Consider the following 18,992-nt stretch of genomic DNA (forward strand, 5'->3'; position numbering starts at 1 on the left):
GCTTGATGCATTTCTGCAAGTAGGTTATGGCTTTTGGGGAAGGAAGGTAATCCCTATGTGCTCACAGAATTGAGAGGAGGAACTGGAAATATTTTTGTATTTTGTTTCATGGGACTTCTATATGTTCCTCAAAGGAAAAGTGCAGTGAGGTAGGTTTCTCATTCAGCTGGATATAAATTTGCTATCTTGATGGCCTTGACAGAAGGGAAAATGTCTTCTCTGGAGATCTTCAAAACCTGCTTGGATGCAGTCCTGCGCCACGTGCTTTAGGTGTCCCTGCGTATGCAGGGGGGTTGGACTAGATGATCTCTGGAGGTCCCTTCCAACCCTAAGCATTCTATGATTCTATGATTCTATGTGCTTGTCACTTGAGTAATGTGATGTACATTTTGATGTTACCAAGTCCACCCTCAAAACCTCTGACAGCTAAAATGTTTTTAAGCTCAATTGTGAGGATTTCATTGAAACGTTTTGCCTAAGGACGTGCAAAAACTCCTGTGGTTATGCATAGGGGAAGAAAGCATCTCACAGCTGTGCCAGTGCCTTTGCCAGAGCCTTACCTGCAAGGTGGTCATTCACGTTTCCAAAAGAGGGTTTTCTCGTGCAGGGTTCTTCAGGGGGTAAGGATATATATTACTCATATATATTAAATAAAGAGGGACCAAAGTGAATAAAAACTTATATTTGGTTCTCTCAGCTCTCTAATATATAAACTTGCTAGACACAACACGTGTGAGACAAAAATATCAAGTTTTCTTACCTTTGTATAGCCAAAATGCTTATTTGAAAAGAGCTACTTGGACAACAGAATGAGGTAAACACTGGGTAAGAATAAGCTCTAGGCTTTAAATTGCATGAATAATCTTGAATGTACAAAGCTGAGAGCTCAAAGAGCAGAGGGGTTATTGTTGGCTTGCTTTGTGTAATAAATTGATGTGAATGCCTATGTTTTTTGGTTCAAATATCAAAACATTAGGGCCACGGTAGGGTAGGGAGCTATCCAGGAATTTGCTTTGGCTGCGTTAAGGAGCTGGAAGGAGGACAGGCAATTTATTGCATCTCTGCGTTACAGAAACCAGTGTCCTTGTTCATCGGGGTTGGAATTGCTCATGGTTTGGTCTTGGTAAAAGTTTTTTATAAGGTTTGAGTGGTGCCATCGAAGATAAATAGTGTCCTCTGAAATGCCGTGGATGAGAACAACAGACTTTTGTTTGCTCCATTTTTGGCTCTGCAGTGAGCAAGCACTTTTAAAGAGGTAAACGGGTGTTTAGGCTTTATGATGTTGACTAATGTTTAAATGTGTTTATAAAATATATTTTTCAACTCATGTGCAGTGCAGTGTCACACATACAAACCAAAACAGCTTTGTGCCTGTAAACTTAGGATTTTGAATTGGGAAAATTTCTCAGGTTCCTGCAACTCCTAACAGAAATGACGAGTGGCTGAAGAAAGGGACCTGCCTAAAAGAGATTCCTCAAAAAGAGTGACAGTGTAATACGGTATTAATGAAGAGGGGTATTGCTTTTGGTGAAAGCAATAAATGTCCAAAAACAGATAAATAACCAGCCTGTAGGCTAATGTACAATGCTAGAGGTAAGAAGCTTCTTTGTTAAAACTTTTTTAGCAGTCTCGCTTTGTTTCTATATAATCCTACATGTATTAATATCAATTGAAAAATCTGTTTAATAATAAATGTTAATCCTGAACTTCATAATTTGCATATTTTTTCTCAATATTAAAATGCCATTCCCTATTTGAAATGTATGTCATTTTTGATGTGTGAATTCTTCTGTGCAGTTATTAGAGAAATCCTTGTTGCATAACTATTTGGTATTGATTCCTATACTAAAGTAGTGATTTGTAGTCAGTATTCAGGTGAATATTTTTCTAGTTTAACTAAATTTAGATCAATTAAGAAGAAAAATTTGAGAGCTGGAAAGGAAGAGCACTTATTTCCTAGCCTTTTCTCTCCCGCAGTTCGTATGAACAACAAATGAGTCTTCTGCTGTATTTTTGAGGCTAATGTTGTAATTTTGTTTTACTGGAGAGAGCTGACACTTGAATGCCACTAGTTAGACGTGTGAGTGTTTGGCAAGACGTTTGACTTCCCCTATGCCTTTATTTTCTTGTTGTTTTTTCTCGGTCCTTGTCAGATGTCCTTCTCTGCTCAAGTAAAGAAGTGCCTTTCTTATTTAATTCCTCTCAAGATCCTCAAATGTCTCAAGGTGTGCCACTGCATTGCCAAGACTGTGCTGCCTGGGTGAAACATTTATTTCTTCCAAGATCAAGTCAACTTTTATTATGCCTCCTAGTAATTGTAAGAAACGAATAGAATGTTTGCAGTCAGCATGTCTGTTTTTAACTTGAAAGCAATCTTCAGTTTTTGACACAGGGTTATTTGCATTTTCTTTAGTTGCAGTGGGTACAAGGGAACAGAAAAGTTGGAGGCAAAGAATATTTTGGACTGCTCTCATATTCCTGTCTTGATGTTCTTATCAATTGTTGACTCAGGCTGAGGCATTGGTCCATCTGTAATGCTTGACCTTATTTAAAAAAAAAAAAAAAAATACAATGCGAATTATTCCCTGGAGACTGGTATTCTGGCTGATTAGTTGTTAAACCACCTTTTTTTTTTTTTTTTTTTTTTTAAAAAAAAAAAAAGCCCTTCTGGGCATAATTTTTAAGTTGGCATTTGAATATTCTCATGTAAATCATCTGCCTTGTAGCACATGCGTGTTGGTTCATGTTGGAGGACCAAGAATGTTCTGGTTATGTACAAGGACAGGATTTACTGCCACCAAAAGTGCATCCAGCCAAGCCCATTGTGGTTGTATGTTGCTGTCTGTAGTACATGATTTCATTTGGATGAGTCTGATTTAGCTTCCCTTCATCTCAGGATGGGGGGAATATAAAATGGCTTTTTGAAGTGCTCTTTAGAAGCAGCAGCGTGTGACTAAAGCCGAGTTCCCCCCCCAGCGTGAGGCCGCACGGCCTCGTTGCTTTGGAGATGCTCTTTCCCGAGGAAACAAAGACTTCCCGAGAGCTCTGGTGGCAAAATAAGCACTTTTCTCCTGCAAAAGAATAACAAATTGCATCAGTGTGTTGGTTACAGACATTGCTAGCGATTGGTATAATTTCAACACTTTTGATTGCCCAAATTGATGCTGGCAACTCTGTCTGCTATAAAGTACAGATGTTTCTCTTTGACCAAACACATCCCTTATTTTTATCCCTTATTTATTTGTTCCTACACCTGCTTTACTTCAGTTAGAAGGTCATAGTGTGTGTGTTTGCTTTTCTCTCTCCCTTTTTGGAAAATTGCCTTCATCTCAGAGGCTATTTTCCTATGGCAATCAGTGGACATTAGCTTGCGAGAGTCACAAAGCCGCCAGCCTCTCCTGCAGGGCAAATAAAAGGAGGAACTGCAGTTTTCAAGGGTGCAGGACAATATCTGTGCAACCTTCCCTGAGGAAGCCAAAAAGATCTCTGGACTCGGTGTTAAAAGGGAACTGCAATGTCTGTCAAATGGAAAGAGTCTTTCCCAGCTGCCTGTGTTCTCTTTGAAAGAGGTGATTTCTTTCCTTCGCACATAAGCAGGCAGGAATCCCAAAGCCTGCACTTCAACTAAGGCTCTGTGAATACTTTTCAAAAGGCAAAGCTTTTGATTTTTTGAAAAATAAAGTCCTTTGATTTCACCTTTGCTTACTGTCCTAAAGATGAGGCACCCTTGATTTAAAAATACTTATTAATTCTGACTCCTTGCAAATAAAATAGCTGTAGTTTTTGGTTGCTCTGCAACTGAACAATTATTTAGCTGGCTGGTTCCTATGCCTCAAATAGGGACATAAAGACTGAAGAATTTTAGGGATATTTCAACAGATTTTTGCATAAGTAGAATAAGATTGAGAATTTCAAGAGAAACTTTGAGCAACTGAAGTTCCTTCTATAGTTTCCTCTGCAGTGTTTCTAAATGAAAAGTGACTTGCCCATGGAACTGCAAGATTGTGCCCATGAAAATAGTTTCTCATAATTTTTTGGCGTTCTCAGCACTTGATTCTTTTGTGCTGGGCAGCTCTGCATTGAGCTGTAACCTCTGAAGCTAGCTACCGAATACAATTGAAATAGTGGAACAGAGAGAACACCTACAGTTGTTACATTAAGATGCTGCGCTGCATAGGAACAGGATTAGTTTTGAGCTTAACTTATGTCTTTTTATTTCAGGGTCAGATAACACTAATGGATGTCCCTGTATTTAAAGCAATTCAGCCTGAGGTGAGTAGTTCAATGGGTTTTGTTTTCCATTTTTAATGGAAGGGGGGAAAAAAAAAGTTCAGGGTTACTTTGCAAAGTCAGCCAGTGCGTAAATTCTGGAATTGGAAAGTGTAAGTCCATTCAATAAATCTTACTTTTTTTTTCAGTTCTTGTATCTCTGAAGCAGATGGTTTTAGACAAAGGTATCTGGAACCAATAGTGTGTTTGAGGAAAGAACTGTTGGTGTTTAAATGTGTTCAACTGATGCTAGGGGTGAAGTATCTCTTATTAATATTCTTGAATGTTCAACATCTTGGCTATACTGATCATAATGTTTTTTGGATTCCATAAAGCTTTTGACTGTGAATTCAGTATTTGATTACAGCTCCCATTAGGTCAAAGAAAATGCAAGCTATTACCTAACCAATAACTGAAGTTACAGTATTCCAAACTATGTATCTTTATAGTCTGTGCTGACATTTTTTGTGACTTTTTTTAACAAACATGGAACTGTCCCAGCCTTACAGTTGTGAGCCTAGCTGTGTGTATTGACGTGTATTAAAGGTATAGTGGGAAGTCCTTCCTGAACTTGACGATGCCATGGTAATAAATTGGAAGCAAATGATACTTTGCAATTTACTGAGGCTTCCACAACTGAAATGTGTAATCTGAAAATAGTTCCTACTCTCTGTGTTTAAAGCTTATTGTATAGATAAACTGCTATTCTGAACTATGGTTAATGACTTTGTATCTGTCTTTTGTGGTGTCCAGGATTTTATTGGGCTGCAGTTATATCTTTTCTGAAGCTCACTTTGAAGAAGACATCTAAGTGCTCATTGCATGAGGAAATAAAGCAGTGCCTTTGCTCATCCTTTCCTAGGTTTCTTTGTTCATTTTGATTTATTTATTTTGGATAAGGGAAAATTATCACAGCTGCATCTTGTACTTGAGATGCATGTGATTTGTGTATCCATTAAGATAATATATTGACGTTTTGGGATCTCCATTTTGTTTCCAAATAACTCCATATTCCTTTCGGTTTGCAGCCTGACTTAAATTATGTTTCAGAGTCTACACAAAAACTATAATAAACTATAAATTTGTTTATTTTTACTGAAATTGAGTAGCATTTTTGTGGGCATTGTTTTGCACTTCTCAAGGTTTATTTTTCTTGCCCATTTTTCAGTAGTGACAAGGTCCTTCCAGCTCATGAGTCACTTGTTGACCATAGAGCTATTGAATTAACAGCAAGCTCTTGTTGTGTAGCTGTTCATTTGTTTTCTTGGGGATCACTGAAGAATGTTTTGCTTTCAGCAGAGACGACTGCTGAAGAAACCCCTTAATTGTGGTTACTATTTGATCATTTGTCACAAATTTTCAAAGACTTTCTTTTGGTGTGTTTCTGCAAATGATTTTTTTGTGCTTTTAGCTTTCATGTCTTCAGCAAACAATTTTCCATCCTGTGTCCTTTTTTTGTTTGTTCATTTGCTTTAATCTTTCAAAGATCCTTTTGTTTGATATCTCTGGCTTTCTTAGGCTGCCTCGAAGGTGTGTGGTGTTTTTTTTTATTTATTTTTTATTTATTTTTTGATAGGCAGAATGTTTCCCTGTTCATTTAATAGGACCCTGTTTTAAAAATTACCCTTTGCAAAGTTTTCAAGTCTTTGGCCATCTCTTCCTGATCCTTTTAAATACTTTCTTCAAAGCAGGGTACTCTTCTTTCTAAGTGTCACAGCTGCCTAGGGTTTTTCTTTTATCTTCATGCTTGAAGGTGTTTTGGATGCTTTTACAGATGCCTCTTCTAGCCATACAGCTTTTAAGGACTGGATATCAAAAAATTCAAAAAACCTTCATTCTGCAGGTTGTTCCAGCTCGGTGATTGTAAGGCATGGGAGGGGAAAAGCAGAACAAATTAAGTAAGTTTATTTCTCAAAGCAAAACTATGGAAATCAGGAGGGGAAAATAAGCCAGTAAAGCTGTACTGTAATTCCTTTAGAAATTTGTTGGTTCTGCCCCATGCAAATTCCCATCACATCTATGTTTCTCGGAAGTATTCCCTGAAAACTAACCTGAGATTGAGGAAGCCCTTTTGTCACTGCTCGCATGTTTGCAGGGAGGTAGTTGAAGGCCTTGACAATGTGCAAACACCCTGTATCTGCCAGTGCTCCAAACAGGGGCAGGCGAAGGTATGAGGGCTTGGATCTGCCAAGCCTCCAGTTCCAACCCAGGATGGAGAAGGGACACATGGGTTGCTTTCCAGGTCAGGAGCAGCTATGGAAAAGGATTTTATCCCATTTTCAGGAGAGAAAAACAGCCATGGAGCATCCCCAATTTGCCTAGGGGGTTTTGACAGCAGATTAATGACATGTGTTTAGCGCTCTGGATTTCTTTGAAGCATTGATCAGGCTACACATGCCATAACTGCGACTTGATTCAAGATGCAGGTCCTCACACATACCTTTAGGTGTATACTCAAACCCAGTTAAATGTGTAATCAAAAAATTAAAACATGGAGCCTATTATCCTGCTTAAACTAAATTGAGGCTTTAATGAATGAGTAAAATGCATTGAGATTGTGTGTGTGCTTTTTTTGTTTTTGTTTTTCTCCCCGTATATCAATACTCAGTAGATGCTCTATTTAGAAATTGCAACTTTTTTTCCATGTGTAGTGGGAGGGATATAGAAACCATCTTCTGTGAATGTTTTAAGACCTGCTGCACATTATAGATGTTGTAGTTCATCAACAGTTCAGTTAGAAGGTGTGACAACTTCCACCTTCTTCTGAAAGTCGTTAAGACTGAGTTTTTACCATTTAATGTCCTTTCATCTATGTTCCCAAATAAGGATCCTGAAAGACGTCTTCCAAGAGGCTTTTTTTTTTTTTTTTTTTTAAAAAAAAAAAAAAAAAAAAAAAACTAAACACAACCAGAGATGTGTTCTCGTCCTCTTTAGGAAGCGTGCAAGAGGAACTCTGAGCATCATAGTTAACCTTGGCCACCTAAATTCCTGCCATGGGCTACTCCTGCTGTCCTGCTGTGCTGTTTCAGGCCTGGGGAAGAATCCATAAACCAGTGGCCCTGCCATGTCTGCAGGGACTCTGGACATGCAGGAACCTGCTCTTTCCTGTCGTTATTTTTTCTCTACTGCACCCTCGTATGCTGAAGTTATTCTCACTCCTAATCTGTTGCTACTCAATCTTTTGCTGAAGTGCTGACTATTGTTCAACTTAACAAAACTAGCCTCTTCAGAAGAGAATACTGGAAATAGTATAGTTCCTTCCTGCTGTTACTGCAAAAGATGACAGTTCTGGTTTTTCCTTCAATGCAGCCCACTAAAATAATGTGACATGTCTCGATGAAGCTAATGAGGTTTTACCAATTTGCTAGGCTTGAAAATAAATGCCCTAAAGAAACTTAAAATCATGAGACATGGTGCTCTTTCTAGCTCAAGCTTCAATTTAAAGCACTATTTTGTGTGGTAATGAAACAGGCCTTGTATTTCCCTTGTTTTTAATAATAACAAGTAGTCAATTAGGAAAAAAAAATTCTTAATTAAATAAAAGATGAATCCTAAAAATAGGTCTTGAAACAGTTCATGAATGATATTTATGGACTCCAAACTCTCAAAAGAAATGAGAACAAGTGTAACTACGTATTTCTAACTTTGATGTCTTGCTGTTAGATGCAAAGAGTGGAAAAATTAAGTACTTTCAAACAACTCTGCATTTATGTTACTCGCTTATTCAGTAAAAATGAATTCTCATCCTTCTTTTTCCAGGAATTGGCAAGTTGTGGATGGAATAAAAAAGAGAAGTACAGTTCTGCACCAAATGCAGTTGCTTTCACCAGAAGATTTAATCATGTGAGTTTTCTTTTTCAGTGTCATTACATGCATGTGTTTTAAAAAAAATTGCCGAGTGGAGTGTTCTGGCTCATAACTTTTATTGTTTTCAGCTAAGTACTTTAGATGTCTGCTTAAAATTCTTCCTTATACAGGAAGGATACCTTACAGCAGACCAGTACTGATGAAATAGCTGTGTTTTTCTTGTGCCCTGTTTCAGTTTAGGGTTTTTTAGTAAATTTCTGACCAATAAAATACTAAGTGTCTTTCCCTGTGGATGCCATCTGTCCCTTTCATAATGACTAAATCATCATTTCAAGTTGAAGACTTAAAGTATAGAAGGATGCTTGGCCTCATAATTGGATATATATTTTTTTATGATGCAGTTAAGTGTTTTTCCTGGAGAAGTTTTTGTCTTTAGAGATTTGAACCCTTTGTAAGTGTGGGTTATTCTTTTTAAGGTAATTCTAGGCAAACTGAGTTCTAAACAATTTGAGTCAACAAAACTTGTCTTTTAAATTGTTTGTGTGACAGAATTTACTCAAACTTTCTCTCTACCAAATGAACTTACAAGAAAGAATCTTAGTATTTTCCACAGTGAAACAAGTAAGTCTGCAGGTAGCCAACGGTCTCAAAAATGTAGTGCTTTTTGATGCCATATTTTATGTTTCAGAGGAAGTACCTCTCTCCTTTTGTAAATGTTTAATGTCTCAAACGTATAAGTTCTATTCCAGACCGATTTTCTGTGCCCAGTTGTGCTTTTTTAGGCATCTTTGTTAATGTTCTTAAAAGCTTGGCTTGGCCCACAGTTACTTTTTTTTTTTTTTCCTACCACTTTTTTAAATTCTGATTTCTTCTTGTTGTGGCCAAATGAGATATTAGATTTAGAACAAACAAATGAACGAAAAAGCCTCTGTTGAGATTGGCCATCCTTTCAGAAGCAGTGCAAGAAAGTCGAGACTCGCATGGGGTTGGCAATAGCAGCTGAGAATGAGAGTGGTGACGCAGGCAGTTCCTGCGGGCTCCAAGTGACCAGGCCTAGAGCGAAGCCCATTCCTGTCTGTTCCAGGTGCTCCTCAGTGGACTCTGCTTCCTACCAGGCACTTCGGTGCTCACCTGAGAAGCAGTAATGTTTAGAATTAAGCGATCAGTAAAAATCTCCATGGCTTTTACATTAATCTGGACTGAATCTGGAAGTTCATTAAACTTTCATTAACTTTTGAAATTTCCCTGGGTTTAAATTATGCATTATGCCTCTGTCCCTTTCCTTCTGCCCCCAGCTTGCCGGAGGAAACCCAGGTGTATTTTAAGTGAGGAGCATATTAAGTTGCTAACAGCTGCTTCTCGGTGAATGGATCTGCTGATAGTGTTTTGGCAACAGGAATAATGACGCACAGTAGCTGTAGTCCACAGAGTGATGTAGTAGCATGTGTCCAGCATCAGCCGTCTGACCATACATACGGTGCCTGTGCAAACAGCTTGAGCTTGGGAAGATAACTCACTGAATCATTACATACCACAATGCTTTAAGTCTTAAAGCATATATTGGTACAAGGTAGCCTGTAGATCTACACATCTACTATTAAATATTTTGTTTTTCTTAATATTTTCTTTCTCTTTTGCAAGTTTTTCTTAAGAAAAATAGTTGAGCGCTATTGTTGTAACCAGTGGGTCTGGCAGAGTGGATAGCTGTCAGGTTTGCTTGCTTCCCATGTGGCTGTTGCCTGTTTTAGAAGATTATAATTTCAAGCAAAGAAAGGTCTATCATCTTCTGAAGTTTGCTGTTAGGCATTGATCTGAGAAACTAGTTCAGAATCCATGTAAAGTTAACCTTAAAACCAAATTAGTGAAAGGTACCTGTGGGTAAAAGTCTTTCCTGAGCTTCCTATCCTAAGTAAGTAGGAGCTATGCTGTTGCGCAGCTAAAAATGAGAGAAACTTCAGGTTGATTGGGCTTGAGACGTGAGAATGGTGCCACAAAATTTCCCCCTTAAAAATAAACAAATTTTGTGTTTTGTTAAGTGCAAAATGCTGACTTTAAGTAGTGCATAGCAAGGGGAAAACTTGTGTTCCCCTAAATAGGGGGCTGCTGCTGAGGTGAGGGGTGGTCATGGCTTTTACCTGAGCTGTCAGAAACTGTAAAATGTGGGGCCGAGGGGGTGTCCTGCCATTGGAAATCCCTCGAGCGCAGCAGGGCGCCTGCTACCTCAGCGCGCCCCGCTCTCCTTCGGCGGAGCCCCCTAGGGGCCACAGCATTTATGGGCAGAAGGTTCCAGAAACACCAGGAAGGCGCCAGGGTTTTGAGTTAAAGGTGCTGCTAATTAAAAAAGAAAGGTTATTTAGCTTTTGGAACGGTAATTATGAACTTAAAAGCACCAGTACCGGTTTAAAATTGCTAGCACAGATTTGATTATGCACATCAGGCAAATATGGAAAAGTGAAAAAGCTGTGATTCAAGGAAGGATATGTGCAAAAAATCAAACAGTCTTTTATATGCTGAGATTAACAAGGAGACCTTAAACGCACAAATACTTGTAAAAGCTTAAACACTTGGACTGTTATCTAAGGTGTTAATGCCTGAGTGCTATGGGGCAGCTATGGGGAGTGAGAAATGATGCAATTTAAATGCGAGAGGACTGCTGTCAAAATGACTATATGTATGGAAAAATAGCTAGTGATTCAAGTAAGAACCTGGATCAAATAGAGGAGTTTTATATAGCCTGTTAAAACAATTGGTTTTATTTAAATCTTTTTTTTTTCTTAATATTTGGTAGAAAATGAGTCAAGGTATTGGTAGGTCTCTGGTAGGACAAGGACAGAAGTTCCGTTAATCTCACTGAAGACGTTTCGTGTTCAGAGGGTAGATCCCTGCTCAGATCCCTCTCATTGTCGAGGAGCAAGTTGGTTTTCTCAAGCTATATAGCTACAAGAGAACATGAAGTTGAAGTATAACTTTTTTTTGATAATACTTTGAAGGGAGGTCAAATATTTTTGCATTCGGTACTTACGTATTTTATAGGAATGCTCTCTGCACAAAAACTGTCACCCTGACAAATACAAAAAATGGTTATCTGGAGCTATTTCGCTTCTTTATTTGCCCTTTTCTTAAGCCTTAAGATAAAAAGGAAAGGGGAACAGCTCCGTCTTAACTTCACTGGCTGATACAACCAAAGACCCACAGAAAGCAGATGCTGTATAATATGTTCCACTTTGCGGGGTCGTCCCAGTTTTTCATTGACTTCAGTAAGAAATAAATTTGAAAAGTTAGAAATGTTATCAAAACTCTTTCAAAACAAAGCTTGTTTTTAAAAAAAAAAAAAAAAAAAAAAAAAAAAAAAAAAAACTTCAGTGTAACTATGATGCGAAGCAACTGGCCTTCATACTGTACTGAATATAACTGATTTCTTGCACAGCCTTGGAGTCCAGTAGAAGTTAACAGGTAAGAACATGAAAGCATGAATTTGAAGGCAGATTTTTTAAGTATTAGAAATTTCTCCAGGCGAACTGGAGAAATGATTTGAAAAACTTGAAGGCAATTGAAGACTAATATTTATTAGGCTTAGGTGGGAATAAATTGTGCAAATGCAGGATGGGAGCTACCTGTGTGGGCTGCTGCAGAGGTAGATGAGAGGATCTTGGTTTTATCACAAATTAGAGCTTCATGTGAGGGCAACAGGCTGTGCTGCTCTGGAAAAAACAGTGAAGTTCTTAAGCAGTAGTAGCACATTTATTTAGAATAAATAAATAAATCTTAGGTGGTTTTGAGTCCTACTCAGTGACTTTAAAGCTGTGAAAAAGCTGTGTCTGGTCTTAGGCATTATTTTGTAGAAGATATTATCCAGCTGGGGAACTAGAGGAGGAGAAAGAGAGAAAGAGAATGAAAAGCATGGGTTTTTTTAATTTCATTTTTTGAAAAGCTGAAAGTTGCTTATCTTTAAAGGAAGAATTTAGATGCCATCTTAAGCTTTTGAGTAACGGAAAAAGTAATTGTAAAGGAAAGAGGAATCATTGTGTTTCTGTCAATGGTGAATACAGTGAACAGTAGACTGTATTTATGAAAATAATATATTGGATTTTTTTCCAGATGTTTAGGACAGTCTAGATAAAATACTGTGAGAATTGATACTTGGGAAACAAGAATGATACTTGGGAAACATGAATGTGTTAAAAGCTTAGAATTAATTTTGTGCAAAGATCTTCACTAACACAACATGAGAAAATCGACTTTCAAATATTAAAGCAAGGAAATTTAGAAGCTGATCTTAGCAAGTCTTTAACATTAAAAAAAAGAATTAACAAGTTCTTATCTCAGTTGTATTGGCTGGAGTTCTTATAGCATAAGCTTTTCTATATTTATTCTTTATATGTGTAAACTGAATGTCATGTGACCTTTCAAGCCATTCCTGAAATGTGAATATGGAAAAAAAAAATTTGAAAACTGTAAACTTTATTCTTTTTAGGTAAGCTTCTGGGTTGTTAGAGAGATTCTCCATGCACAAACCTTAAAAATAAGAGCCGAAGTTTTGAGCCACTATATTAAAACAGCTAAGGTAAGAATTTTTTGGAGAGGGTGGGATTTACCGTGGTGACAGTTCTCGTACTTAAGTTGGTAAGTTCAAAACTTCACATAGCTACATACTTGTCTTGACAGCTCAGTTGTGCTTGTATCTATTGACATGAATAGGTGCTTGGCTTATCTATGCAACAAAATTGACAAAAATGGTGACAAACTAAAATCCCCACTTACAAGTTTTTCTTTACCAAAAAAAAAAAATGCTCAGCTAAGGAAACGATGCTTTCCTTCAAATGCCTGTTGCTGGGGATGTGAGTTGCACAATGTGGCCCTTCAAACACAATCAGACTTGTTTGTTATGTTGCAAAGAGGGATTGTTTTTTCCTAGGTTGTTGCTGTCATGGGATGGCAGGTGTATCGCCCTTCTGCACCACAAAGTAGTGCTTGCCCTTTATCAGTAGTTCTTAGTGGGCTGCTTGGATTTTACAGCTGTGAAAAACTGTAGGCCGGGGGGGACTGGCAGCAGGGCTGCTTTTAGATAGGAGTTCTGCAGCACTCTTAACTGGTGAGAAACATTTGGCCTGCTTCAAAACCACCAGCTAGAAAAATATCCTTGCGCTGTCCCTTTTGGTATTTCAAAAATAAAATCCCCCTTATATTTAGCAACTGCTCAGAATCAAAATAAATCGGTCATATTTTTGTCCCGTTGTGAAAGGCCTCGTGAGCACAAAAGCTTGGGCAAGCTGGCTTTCGAGGGAGGGAAAGTCCATTACTTTTTTGCCCATAGTGTTCTGAGAAGTCTGATTTCTTTGCTCGTGTTGTGTTTTTCTATAATCCTCATTTACCTTAGTGAATTTTCTAAGTGTGTCAAACAAGCCTGGCAATACTGGGATTGAATATCCATTTGTGATTAATATTCATTTCATTAGTGGTGAAACCTCAGTTTATCTGCTTCACCAGAAAACTCCTGCAAGTAATTCTCTTCTCTAGATGCTCAAAGCCATCGGAATGACTGATGATGCCCAGGAGCTGAAGGAACAGCCTTTTCTACTGAGGCGTTTCGAACCTTTTCAGGATGATAGTACTAATGATTAATTGGCCAAGGCATATTGGCTGCTGAGTACAGAGGGAAAAGAAAAGAAGGGAGCAAAGTTCTATATCTGAAAGGAAGCACTTCTCCACGGTGTTTGTTTGTAGATTTAAGAAAATTACTGATGCTTGGTGCATTTGATTTGTGTTTTTTTGTTTTTGTTTTTTGTTCCCCCCCCCTCCCCCCCACTAGTTATTGTTGTCGCACTTTTTCAACGGGAGAAGCACTCCAGTTGCACGGTTTTCAAATTGCTCATTTGATTTCCTTCTGCAACAGTTATTTTTTTTAGGTGCTTTGATGCAGTATCAGTACTTGGGTGTTAAAGGTGTTTCACAACATTAAATACTGCTGTGTTTACATCATGCACAGCTGGGTTGTCCTTCTTAGCATGTTGAGTTTGAAAATTAGAAAATTTCCAGCATTTTGGATATATGATCCTCTCTCCTGCTTTTTTTTAAAGGAATTGAATATAGGTGACATGGATTACGAGCAATCTGAGCTATCAGTCAGCTAATAGGACCTAATGCAAAACCCTAGGTGAAGTGCTGACAAATTAGAAAGGGGTGCCATGAAACGTCATTTAGATGCACATCAGTTCACTATAATTAAATCATCAATGTAGAGTGTATGGGATTTCCATTAAATACTGCCATGAATTGAAAACGCTTTGTGTACATTTAGCTCAGTTCTGCATGCATCGTTCCCAGCAATTGAAAAATCTGCTTGTGTAATATATATACTTTTGTCCACAGAAACTGTATGAGCTGAATAACCTGCACGCTCTTATGGCGGTTGTGTCTGGCCTCCAGAGTGCTCCAATCTTCAGACTAACTAAAACGTGGGCGGTAAGTGAGCAGCAGGACCATTGAGGGGGGTTTCTTCCTGAAAAAAACTTATTTTTAAGCTTAAAATAAGCTTTTTAAAAAGCTTATTTTCAAGGATACAACGATTGTTACAGATAGTTTTGATCCCTTGTGCTGCGTACATAATGTTTCTAGTGCCTTTTAAGTCTGGTTTCCTGTTGATTTCCGCCCCCCCCCCCCCCAGATTCTGGCATAGAAATATTTTCCTTTGAAAAATAGTTCCCTGCAGATTCTATTAAATGCAGAGGCTTCTAATTTGGCCAGAAGCTATTTTGTATTTAGTTGCTGGAAAATCCTGAATGCCAAAGTGGGTCATATTTTAATCATTTAGGGGCTTATATTTTTGGATTTTTTTCTATAGAGAACAGATGTTCAGAAACCCCAATTCACTTCCCATAAAAAAAATTGCAGTTTCTTTTACTGATAACTGAATTTAATGATTTTGCCCAGTGCACAGCATAATTTTCATGGTTACGGTAGCTGCACCAAACAGTATCTTTGCATGTCTGCCTTTGTACCATTTTTTATATACTTTGGTAACATTTTTGTTTGACACCTCTTTTCTGATTAGAATATTAATAACTTTTGCCTAGTTGGGTCCTTGATCAGTAGAACTTCAGGAATAACTCTCCGTGATGGAGGAAAACACTGAGCTTGATTCAGCCATGGGTTGTGCAGCTGTTGAGTTGTATAAGGAGGGGAGATGGGCTTTGGCTTTCAAGTGTGACAGAAATAATCAAGTGACTGAAATTCTTCTGCAAGTTGTCCATGTAAATAGATCACTTAAGGGTTAAAATTTTCAGACAAGATGTGTCAATGCAACTTGGTCCTTTTTCAACCTCTGAAATGCCAGGTAGACTCTCCCACACTTCTGCAAGCATTTCTCATACAGTTCCTAGGCAATCTTTGTTTTTCCATCATCTTATTTAAGCCTTTACAAAGTTGCAATGTGTGCTGCAGATTTAGATGTCTTTCTCTTGGAAGTTCAGGTTTTTTTTTTTTGATGTAATTCTAAGCCTTAGTATATTAAAAGGAAGAACAGCCATGTGAAAAGGGACACGATATAATTATGGTCATTTGAAAGTTATCCAACAATTGTCTAAAATGGGGACCTTGGGAAGCACTTCCTGGCTGTTTTTGAACCAAATTCTGTTACAGGAGTGATCTTTCTTATGCTTTCATCCGGGAGCACAAGAGCTTGCAGCAACCTACAGTCATCTCAGCTTCAGACCTAGTAAAGCTAATTGCTGTGAATGTAATTGCTGCCTCCAAAAGCAAAGTCACCATTTTTTGTTGGAATGGAGAGTTTGAGGAAGGCCTGAAGTGTTTGCTGGGTAGTGTAATGTTGCTAGTACAGGATGAAGTGCACTGTCACTGGGAATGTGTCTGGCTGTGCCTCAGTGTCACTTGTCTCATTGCCTACATTACTCCTGAAGTCTGTAGGAAGTAATAAGCTCTTTTAGTGTCCTATTCAATATTTTGTCCCATTCAAGATTTGAAGATAACGATGAAGCTTTGAGACAGTCACCTATATTTCTTCATATTAGAGTGCAAGCTTGGGCTTGGAAAGCATAACTGAGTAAGTATTAGACATCTGCAGTTAGGTGGTGAATTCTGCCCCCTTCCACCAGAGTCCTTAAATTCCAACTCTCCTTTCTGGCGTTTCAGAGGTGCTTGTCAGTTCTGGAATGCCCTCATTAGAGGGGGAATAGAGCCTTGCTGGCTAAGTGACCTGTGAGCCTCAGCTTTTCTGGTCTCTGCACATGTCCACTGTTCTTTGCATCCTTTGAGCATAAGGTAGAAGAAGAGGCAGTGGAAAAGATTATTTGGAAAAAGGAATGGCTCCCAAAGTGAAGAAATTACAAGCACTTCCATGCACAAAAAGGCACGATTGTTAAGTTAGCAGGTTCTCAACACTTTCCTGTGAACTTGGGGAGCAGAGGCATGGAACATTCTGGGAAAAAACTCCAAACTTGTTTGGAGACTGCTTAAAGAGTTCAAATTGATGCATCAGACTTGAAGAGGATTGTGCAGAATGGCATACTATGAAGAAAATGCAATTTAATTCCAGGCTGAATTTACACTGTTACCATTTCTGTTAGCCTTGTCATACCTTTTAGTCAAAACAAAACAAAAACCCCTATAAAACTACATTCTAACCTTCTGGACACTAACTGGAGACAAAATACTTTAGGCTATTATAAGTCATCTTTGAGAAACTTCAGAAAGGCGAATGTTATGCTTGGGTGCCTGGAAAGCATTCACACCACTGCTGTTTCTTTGCCCTGGAACTGGCAGGTGGCTGCAGCCTTACAAAATGCGGGATGGTGCGAAAGTGAAGGATGCCAATTGCTGCAACTGCAGAGCAGCGAGCCTCAGCAAACAGCTCCCTCTGCCCAAGCGTTAGTTGAGCTAATGAAGACGAATGGGTAGAAATTATAGCTAAAAAGAGGTGTTATTTGAGTAGTGAAATTGTAGCTTTCCACAAGAGGCGTTGCACTTGAACTACTGTGATCGCGTAGCTTGATTTCAACTGAAAGAGAAAAGGAAATACGATAAAAACTTAGCAATCTGTACCTGCTTAATTTTTGCCCTACTGGGGATCTTTATGCAGTGGTGAAATTCCAGCTTGAACACTAGAACACGGAGTCTCCTGCCAAATGTTTAGTATAAGCATTTTCTCCCCTTCTTTAAATCTTAGTTGGAAATTAAAGTCCAACTTGCAATAGTAGCCCAACTAGATGTATCTCATCTTACTTGGTTTCTGAGTCTTACAGAGAGCTTAATTGCTATTAATTCTGTCAAAGGAAGATGTGGGGGGGTAGGGGACAGTGAAGGAGACTCACTCATTTAAATTACATATTTGAAGTGGAGATTCCTGTGATACTGCAAGTGAACTGCTTGTTTCGTGTCAGAACGAGTACACAGTGTGTAGCCAAGTTCTCATAGTTTTCTGGAGAGAAAAAACTCATCAAATCCTTACTCTTTTCCAGACCATCAAGTTAATGGATGTGTATGTATATGCATTAGTTGCTTTTAAAGCTGTAGCTTGATTAAAGGTGTTTATCAGATCCTAGTGCTATTCTGATTTTTTTTTTTTTTTTTTGAGAAAGCTCTGTATTCAAAAATGAGAACATATTTGGAAGTTGGGTTTTTCTAGAACTGGATTAGAAGAAAAGTTCTAAGCGCTTGAACATTAACTTGTGGAAAACTGCAGTGAAGAAACGAATGCTGTAGAAGTTGGCATAGATAACATCACAATTTCATGTACTGTTAATTTCAGTCAGGTGACTCTTAGGAAGTATTTGAGAAGTATCAACTTCTTGGGAAAAGTGGTATTTGAGTAGGCATCAACACTTACACCTTATTTTTTGAGTCTATTTTTAAAATAATTCGCAAACTAATTTTCTCTGTAAACTTTGAAAGTAGTCATCCTTAAAGAGTAAATGTTATAATTTAAAAAATATATTTAAAGCAAAAAAAAAATCTGTTTAAGGGCAAAAGAGAAGATAGAATAATCAAACTTTAGCGTATCCATTTTCTGCTTATTTTCTAGTTACTGAGTCGGAAGGATAAATCTACATTTGAGAAGCTGGAGTATGTTATGAGTAAAGAAGATAATTATAAAAGGCTTAGAGACTATATCAGCAGCTTGAAGATGACACCATGTATTCCTTATTTAGGTAAGCTGAACTGTTCCTTGGGAAAGCATTGAAGAAAAACACGTTGTACTGATGACTACAAAACCTGAATACCCTTTTAAGCAATGCTCAAAAACTCCCTCAGTACATAAGCGAGTACCATTTGCCTTTGGTACTCTGTATATGGCAAGCGAAAGCTTCCTTAGCTTCAGGAAGAAATTCCATTAAAGCTCCTAACAAATTCAGGTTTTGCATACAGTATCCGTTTTCTAGGAAATGGGTTTCCCGTTTTCTAGGAAATGGGTTTCCCGTGTGTTGTGCAGATACCATGCTGCCTTCTGGAGAAGCCCTTCAGCTGTTAGGCCTGGTAGTGCTCAAGAACTAAATACTTAAGGTCACACAAGTGATGGCCTTTAAATAAGGAGAAACTATAAAGCGGCAGCCTATGAGATACACGTAGATCTTAGTAGCTGCATAAAATTAAATGTTTGCCCATTTGCTTTGCTTTCAAGATAAGTTCCTGTGGTCACTAAAGCTCAATTTTAGGCTGTTACCGAAATCTGTTTTTTGGGGGGGATGCTGCTTGTGATTTTATCCATTTATTTAGCTGGGCTATTAATTTTATTTAATCTGATAGTAGTCTTTTTGCTGAGATCCTTGTGCCTGTCAGGAATTTTTTTGCCTTCATACCTTGATCATTCATTGGCATTATAATCTGGAACGATACACCTAAAATATATAAAACTGTTTTGTGATTTGTTTGAAGTTCTGCATTCTTTTTGCTCAATTAGAAAA

General features: G+C 38.1%; 1 protein-coding gene across 2 annotated transcripts in view; it reads left to right on the forward strand.

The window, feature by feature from the left end:
- Positions 1-18,992, forward strand: part of RALGPS2 (Ral GEF with PH domain and SH3 binding motif 2) — a 67,538-nt gene that overhangs the window by 6,702 nt on the left and 41,844 nt on the right. For both annotated transcript variants that reach the window (XM_010226449.2, XM_010226450.2), the window contains exons 3-7: positions 4,222-4,272; positions 8,029-8,112; positions 12,551-12,640; positions 14,446-14,538; positions 18,113-18,239. In XM_010226449.2, the coding sequence (XP_010224751.2) occupies positions 4,222-4,272; positions 8,029-8,112; positions 12,551-12,640; positions 14,446-14,538; positions 18,113-18,239 (445 nt within the window). The remainder of the gene's footprint in view (positions 1-4,221; positions 4,273-8,028; positions 8,113-12,550; positions 12,641-14,445; positions 14,539-18,112; positions 18,240-18,992) is intronic.

This window comes from Tinamus guttatus, unplaced genomic scaffold, assembly GCF_059628265.1.
Source record: "Tinamus guttatus ecotype Peru unplaced genomic scaffold, ASM5962826v1 Tinamus_guttatus_pri_ptg000215l, whole genome shotgun sequence".
Taxonomy (NCBI): domain Eukaryota; kingdom Metazoa; phylum Chordata; class Aves; order Tinamiformes; family Tinamidae; genus Tinamus; species Tinamus guttatus.